Here is an 8291-nt window from a genome sequence, read left to right on the forward strand (position 1 = left end):
TAACTTTAGTCACAATAGAGATATAATATTGTAAGTTATTACAACACAACAGCATTATAATACACAAAACTAACAAGGCACTTTTAAGTAAAAAAAAAAAACTTACCAAAATGTGTTTTAATCCATTAGTCTCGCTGTAGTCAGTTATTTTTTTCGACTTTTTTTTTTCAGTAAGCTTCCGGGATGCTGATAGTTACAGATATCATATAATAAAGGATTATATTTGGATATGGATATCTACAAGACGGGCTTTGGTTCTACTAGCGATTTGATTGGAGACCAACAGCCAATCACAATTGACCTTTAATTTTCTGATTGGTTGATTTTGTGGCACACTTGTAACGCTGTTGTAAGTTGAGCGAGTTGAGCGAGCGCGTGTTTCAAGAGTTAAGCGAGCGTGTGTGTCAAGAGTTGAGCGCGCACAGAATTAAGAGGTTGAGAGAGAGAGAGAGAGAGGGACTTGACAGGAGCGCAGAGAATAAGTTTGTGAGAGAGCACCTGAGTAAACTGCGTGAGAGGGGTTATTATTGCAGGTTAATATGGATAATAGCAAACAAGCAAATACATTTATTGAGCACGGAATCGTTTTTTCCTTTGCTCAAACACATTTTTTTTTTTTTTTGCGATTGTTAATTTCTGTTCAAAATATAATATAATGTGCTTGCAAAATATAGTTCTCTGTGCTCAAAACTTACAATTACTCGCTCAGGATTGAGGCACATATATAACGCCATATCTGTGAAGCTGTTTTAAAACAATTTGCATTGTGAAAATAACTATATTCAGCTTTTTCAAATTTTGTACCCATCTACTGTTTGTCTATGAATCTGTTGTCCCAACATGTAGTACTGGGTAGTTTGAATGCATGGTAAATTGTTTTGAAAGCATTTATCAAATACATTCATGGGTATTGTACTGTACCTGAGGTCAGAGGTGAAAGTAATGGGGTTGCGCATGGACTGATCACTCTTCATTGACACACAGCTGGGTCCTGCACCACACTCTTCTTTCTCCTTACTGTCCTCCTCTCTCTCCTCACAGTAATGCATTTTGGTGTTGTGTTTCCCTTCTCTTTCTCTTGATTTAAGGCCTTAATCTGTTAATTATCTTCAAAAGGACAATAAAAACAAATTTACAAATATTGGCAACAATCAAGTTTCATCTCTCAGATTCATGTATTAAAACAGTCATTTTTAAGCTCCATTGCTCTACAAAATGTGTAACACATTCTAGTTTCTGAGTTCAAACACCTCATGCTTGCAGATGGCAAAGTAATATCTGATTATTACCCTAAACACTTTGTGCTTGCATCATATTTTGTCCTGCACTGGCATTTCAGTGTGTTTCTCAATCAGAAGGCTATATTCTAGTAAAGCCGTCTCAGTTTGAAGGCAGCTTTCATTTTGCATCCATCATTCAGCCTGTTTTGAAGGATGCATCAGTGAAGATGCATCATCTTCATGTCCTCCAATCACCCACAATCCTTTACACAGAGTTCATTTTACAAAAAAGAATTAGCAGAAAATTAGTCTGTTCATTATGACAAAAAATTATATATTTGTATTATATTTATATCTATATAAATATATATTTCATAATGAAGACAAATTTTTTTTTTTTGTCATAATGAAGACAAAAAAAATATTTTGCCAGGCAAAAAATATTTTCAAACATGAAGGCAACATTAGGATATGCAAAAAAAAAAAAAAGTCCTTAGATGAGGGCAATATGTTTTGTTTTATTTTAAATTACATAATGCTAAACTTTCCAAGATGCAAATTACTTTCAAATTATTCACTGTACTGTATTAACAGAAAGAACAATAATATTACGATTTTTTTACGTATTTTTCCACAAGTAATTTAAAATACTATTTTTGCACCGACACTGTTTTAGAACATGCTACTATCCACTGGCACATGCCAAAGACAACCAGATGCCACTAAGCATAAAGGCATGTGCCAATGCCGGGCTACTTAAAGGTGAACTAAGTAACTTTTTTACCTTAACCGAACAGCTTCGGAGTCATTGGAATAGTTATATGACTTTTTTCGGGTTGAATGGTGGTCGTCTCGCATCCCCCAAGCGCCTGTGAGCGGAAAAACCACCCTTGCAACTTTGGGCCAGCGGGATCGCGTGATATCAGGTCTCGCGATGTAACGAATTGCTTTACGGCACTGCACACAAAGCTAGGAAAGCTTTGTTGGAGGACGAAAGAAAGGAAACGGCAGACTGACCGAGCAAGGAGTCAGACTCGAGTAAATATCGTTCTTGTTGATGGACAAGTAGACATCTTCAGAGGTTATCTGTGCCTGTTCGATGTCCGACGCTTTGTAACGCGCTGTCAGGATGAGAAATAGGGATAGCTCACAGATGAAGTTATTACAGAGGCCAGACAGACTCACGGAGGCGACTGGCATCTCATAACTTGCACTTTATTCCCCAATCGAACTCATGTAACTGTCTGTCACCCGTTCTACCGTCCACATCTTTACTTGATAAACAAAAGTAGGATAAGAATGAGCATCAAACTGAAATAACCTGCATACATGGGGTTTTCGAGGTGCACATACAATGCAGACTGCCGACAGTTCAACAGGGCGCGCGCAGCTCTTAAAGGGGCCACACCTTATTTCCACTCATTACAGCTTCAATCCGACTGAACAGGGACCGGTATAGAGGGCGGAAGGGATCAGGCCGTGAGTGCAGAGACTGCTCTGCGCGAGTGGTATTTACGACAGTAACGTTAAATGCAAGTACTCCACAGCGACTCTAGGGGTCGCTGTTTGACAAAAACAGAAAGCTGCATAGTGTGCCTTTAATACCGTCTCTCATTCGGGAGTCAATTTCTGCTGAAGGTGAGCAGTAATATCTACATTCTCTCTGTTTGCTGAGTGTTAGTCACGCTTGTCAGGAAAGTGAGAACACACACACTTTTTATCGAATCATTCATCATCAATAGCGGGTCACTTCCACAATTTAGTATGATTGTGTTCATATCCCAGATCACCCTTTTTATGCGGACTCGGGTACAGTTCACAAGTGTTTTTTTGTTGTTTGTTTTTTCTAAGTCAGAACAATATAGTGAACCCTTTACGTCACATTACCAAGAAAAATCATAATATAAAATGTTTATATGTTATAGCTTTTAGTCTCAGGCGGAAGTGTTGGAAATGACCAGTGTTCTCTTGTGGCTCGTGCACATTGCAAACAGAAGACTGCTTCGTCTCAGTCTTAACGCTGTTGCAGAGTCTGTAGTGAAATTAGGATGCAAACAAGCATTTGAATGCAGGTTAGGGCCGTCAGGTAAAGTGGGCTATTTAAGCTTGATTGGACTGTGCTCAATGGTCTTAAAGCCTGGGTATACTCATTTTTGCGATCTGCTCCACACCTCAAAGGAGAATGCAGTAGACTCAGGTACAATTAATGACCATTAACCTAAATTATACTCAAATTCAAAAAACAAATGTACATCCACTGGTTATTTTATAGTTGACATGACATATGTGACCAGTCACGGAAAGTAGGGACACAAGTCGGTTTTGGGGCATTTTGAGTTATTCACAGATTCTGAAAGTGTAGTCTCCAAGCTTTACAACGATGTGTAACACATGCAAATCTGATAATATTTAGAGAAGTTGTGGTCATTTGAAAGTAGGCACTCAAAAAAATTAAAAGGGAAGAAAAAAGCCTCTAAAATTTGTGCATTTCTCACCTCTCTCTGCTGCTGGGAGTGACAATAGGGCTCATTTACATCTCATTTAGATATACCCACTGTAAAGCTCCCCCTGTAAAGCTGTAAAGCACAGGGGGGAGCAAAAAGGTCAGGAAAATGTGCCATCAAAAGAAAAAAAAAAGTTTGCAAACAGGTAATATATAAATAAATGTCTCTTAGCATCTAGGCTACCGATAAAACTGTATAGGCAACTCTTATGTACACTGAATAAAAAATAAGATAAACTCTAGACAATGTTCAAATCAAAAAATCAAATCAAAGTCAAATCAAACTGTCAGTTGTGCAGTAACCCAAAATCTCCTGAATGAAGTTAAAACCCATTGTGTCACTGAGGGTGCTTTCACATCTGTAGTTTGGTTCATTTGGTCCAGACCAAGGGAGAAAAATTATACTTTGTAGCATTTTTCAGGCGTTTTGGTTCCTTTTCACACCACACTTATCGCTCTGGTCCGGATCAGTTTGAAACGAACCAAAATGCAGTCATGAACATCCACATCACTCGTTGGCCAGATGGGTCTTGAACGTATTTTCATAACTGCACTTTCACAACACCACTTTAGGCAAACAATAACATTTGAGAATGAAGCAAGGATGCGGCTTAAAAAATGTTTTATTCAATGCACGAGTCACTTCAGGAGGAGGCGACGCGTGCATTAATGTTGCTAAACAGTGACATAATGCACAGTGCAGCTGACTACGGCAGCTGGTTTAGTCCAAAAATGCGCAGTTCTTTGGCAGCTGGGTCTGTTCGAGGTCGGATCACGTTCTCACCACAAACGAACCGCTCCAGAGTTCGTTTGAAAGCGTACCGAGACCACGTACCTCTCCTCCTCGGTACGCTTGTTTGGTCCGCTTTTGGTGCGCACCCGAGTGCGATTGCCGCATTCACACCTGCCCAAATGAACCGCACCAAGGGGGAAAACGAACTCTAGTGCGATTCAACCGAACTAAATGAGGCAGGTGTGAAATGTGTTTTATAAATCAAGAGATCAAAGTGCTCGTTGCTGCTGCGATCAGTGGCGCGGTTACAGTGTTTTCTCGTGTGGCTCGCGCACACACCGCACTGTATTCACTCGGACGCGCGCTTCAATCCGTTGCGGATACTCTATTCGTTCTGGGGAAATCACAAAACATAATGCACACAAACGTGTCTCTGCTTAATATAAAACTACTGATTAACATAATCGGTTTTGATGAGAAAAAAAAAACTACACGAGCATGGATTCGAACTCAAAACCTCTTACATGATAGGCGAACGTTCTACCATTAGACCATTACGATATACAGTGTTAAAACAGGTGAATCTACAGAAACAAACAATCGTCAGATCGTCTTCAGAATCAGTGAGCGCTTGTTCATAAGCATCCGGCTTGAAGAAGTACTTCAAAACAGTTTCGGTGTAACACGGTTCAGCTCGTCTGCGACAATCTTTGCGGCCCTACTGCGTGCTAGAATCTTCGAAAAACAAGGCGATTTCAATCTAAAAATGTACGCTTTTAAATATACCAATACTGCTATCTCAAACATGGAGAGGCTTCTTCGTGATCTCAACTAACAGATTCTGCAAAAAAACGAAAATCACCAATTTTCAGAAATGAGTGTGCAGTCAGGAAATTCAAGTAACGGAAAGAAAGAGCAGAAAGGAAGTCAAGGCATTAGATTAGACATTCAATATGTGGAGTGAAGAAAGGACGTGAGGAGCAAAATTTAGATGCAGAGCATAAAGCTTTAAAATATGGACACAATTCAAGTTAATTTTAAGTGTTTAGTAAAAGCTTATACAGAAAAACATTGTACAATATGGTTACCATTTGAAATGTTCCTCATTCAATATTTGTTAGCCTTGTTGTTGCATATGTGTTATAGTCACATTTTTAATATGTTTCATCAAGATTTCATGAATCATTAATTAATCAAGATTGCATCAAATTGAATGTCAACATGTTCTATCAGTTGTTTTATATTTTGCGCATGCATTGAGTGAACTGATTAATTTTACTCATAGCCTAGGCTATATCACTGCACAATACATTTGAATAAAATAAACGTGGGGAAGGAAGTGCGTGAGACATGACATTACAATGCAAATGATAATGTAGGCGGCTAAATTAGATGAAAGACACGTAAGCACATATTTTAATATTTAACATTTCAACAGACATGTATCACTAATGACAAATTATATTAACTTAATTTATAATACATTTGTATTTGTAACACATGGATGTAGCCTATTAGCCTACATATTACATGAACGTATGGTCATTTATATTTTGGGTTGTTAAATATGTTTTTTTGATAATATGTGTTAATATTCTGTATGTTCTTAATTTAGAAACAGGATTATTTTTGATAAATCAGGGACGGCCCACTTTATATGCTACCTAGTAAGTTTAAGTTAACAAAAGTAATAATACAATAAAATTAATATTTAGTTATCTAAACTACACGTTTAACAAAAAGTGCATTTTACATTTTCTCATTAAAACCAACATCTTCATATTTAATGAGAAAATAATAATTAACTATTCTAGGGCGTATTATAACCCATGCCTCTGGCACGCTCAACCACACTCTGAAAAGAGATGTGTTAAAAAACAACAAACAGCATATGTTGATGGTATTTTGACACATGTTGGTGTAGATTTTTAATACACAATGTGTGTTAAAATGTAACTCTGAATAGAATAGCACTGGGTGGAGGGCAGTTTGTGTTTAGGAAAAAATTATAGGTATATTTTATATGGAATCCCATAAAAAAGCTCTAAAATAAATAAAAAAAATACATTAATAATAAATAAATAAAAAATATAAAATCTTAAAGATTAACAGGTGTTTTGTCTTTTTCAATGTTCTGAAAAACAATCAAACAATTGATCTAATTTTCTCTCACCATAACAAATATATTTACTAAAATACAGTTAAAGCAGCCAGAGAAAATCTAAAAGAAGAGTAAAGGGTCAAGAGCTCAAATAAAGCAGCCATTAATGACGACTTCAAATAAAAGTGACTTCAAATAAAACATTCAATGAAACATCAAACCTCTTTTAACTGTAAATAAGAGCTTGTCTATGTAGATTCATGATGTCTAAAACATCCAGGTAATAAAATGTTCAAACAAACTCTTTATTAATCATCACTGGACTACATAAACACAAGTTAACAATACGTTTCAGTTTCATCTAAACACTCAGTTGTAAAAACACAGGAAGTAACTCTGGCAAATACACACCGAATACAGTCGCATGTAATATCTGACACAAGTTGTGTAACTATACCACATTATTGTGTAAAAGGTTTCAACACACTTCTGTGTAAGAGGAATAACACATTAGATGTGTTAAAGGTAACAAAAAATGTGTAATCCTTAAAACATAGATGTGTTAAAAACGACACAGGTTGTGTGTTAAATTTGACACAACATGTGCTTGTCCCTCCCTGAGCACACACACACTACATTAAAATCTACAAAACGTGTTAACATTTTTAACATCTCTTTTTACAGGTTGTTTTGTTTTCAACACATCATTTTAGAAAAGCGCGCCAACACTATCAATGTTTTCATTTCTATTTGCACATTAGCCTAAGTATCGTCCGGTTTGAAATCCACTTTAAGGAAATGGAGAAACCTACAGTAAATGACAGCGTATTTCTATTGTAGCCTACATTATAACATAAAGAATAACTTTTGAACTCACCACAGCGTTTACTAGAGTAAAATAGCCTACACTGGAGGTGTTTTGTTTTATATTTCCAGACTGGCATCTCTTCCGTTTCACTTTTGTTTTCTGGTCAGATAAGGTGACCTGAGGTGTGTTCCATTCGCCCTTACAGTGCTCTGAGAAGTGGACTACACTGGGTAGACTACTCCGCCATTTTGAGTGAGATTCCAGTCCGTACTCGTACGTGTTCAGTGCGAACTCGGAGGGCACTGCAAAAGACATAGTGTACAAGGCATAGACATAATACAGACGCCCTATTGGCCATAATATTGTCCGAGTCTGCAGCTTCATAATATTGATTTGCTGAGGGCAAGACTGCGCTGTAAACCAATGCAAGTAAACGGGTGAGCTGCGGTTTTTCTGGATAAAAACAATAATAACGTTTACCAACCGATTTCAGTGGTTTTAACGTGGTGTACAAAAAGTTCCATCTCTAGTTATTCAAAATCTCGATATTTAGACTTATTAATATTAATAAGGAATTATCAAAGCTTGAAAAGGCTTGTCATGTAGGCCTATTATTGGATAAAAATTGTGAAGACCCCCCATACTGAGATATAATTACATTTTCACATTAAATGAAATAAAGTTTTCTTATTGTGGAAAAAGCATTTTCTGTCTTTAACCTGCTTTTGGCTTTTCTTGTGCTTAGAATTAACCGCCATTGAGAAAACAAATCGGCAAATACAAATCACACCGGTAGGCTGCATTCTGTATTTTTATAGCACTAAAATGATAGATATTTACAGATAGATAGTCCAAATATACAATAACAAATATAACTGATGGATCCTTTTTGGGAATATGCTATGATATGGTACAACTACAGTGCA

At 37.0% G+C, this 8291-nt stretch overlaps 1 protein-coding gene across 3 annotated transcripts in view; it reads right to left on the minus strand.

Annotated features, from left to right (window-relative positions):
* LOC307154469 (protein NLRC3-like) overlaps positions 1–8291 on the minus strand; it is a 96596-nt gene that overhangs the window by 17921 nt on the left and 70384 nt on the right. Inside the window, exons 1-3 of one of the 3 annotated variants that reach the window (XM_079864448.1) lie at positions 7435–7508; positions 3716–3796; positions 922–1107 (exon numbers count right to left, since the gene is read on the minus strand). The exons of 1 other annotated variant lie outside the window; for it this stretch is intronic. In XM_079864448.1, coding sequence (XP_079720574.1) covers positions 922–1049 — 128 coding nt within the window. In that variant the 5' untranslated portion in view covers positions 1050–1107; positions 3716–3796; positions 7435–7508. Of the gene's footprint in view, positions 1–921; positions 1108–3715; positions 3797–7434; positions 7654–8291 lie in introns of those variants that run through there. One more of the 3 variants, XM_079864447.1, reaches the window with a different exon arrangement.

The sequence above is a fragment of the Squalius cephalus genome (genome assembly GCF_949319135.1).
Source record: "Squalius cephalus genome assembly, chromosome: 2".
NCBI lineage: Eukaryota > Metazoa > Chordata > Actinopteri > Cypriniformes > Leuciscidae > Squalius > Squalius cephalus.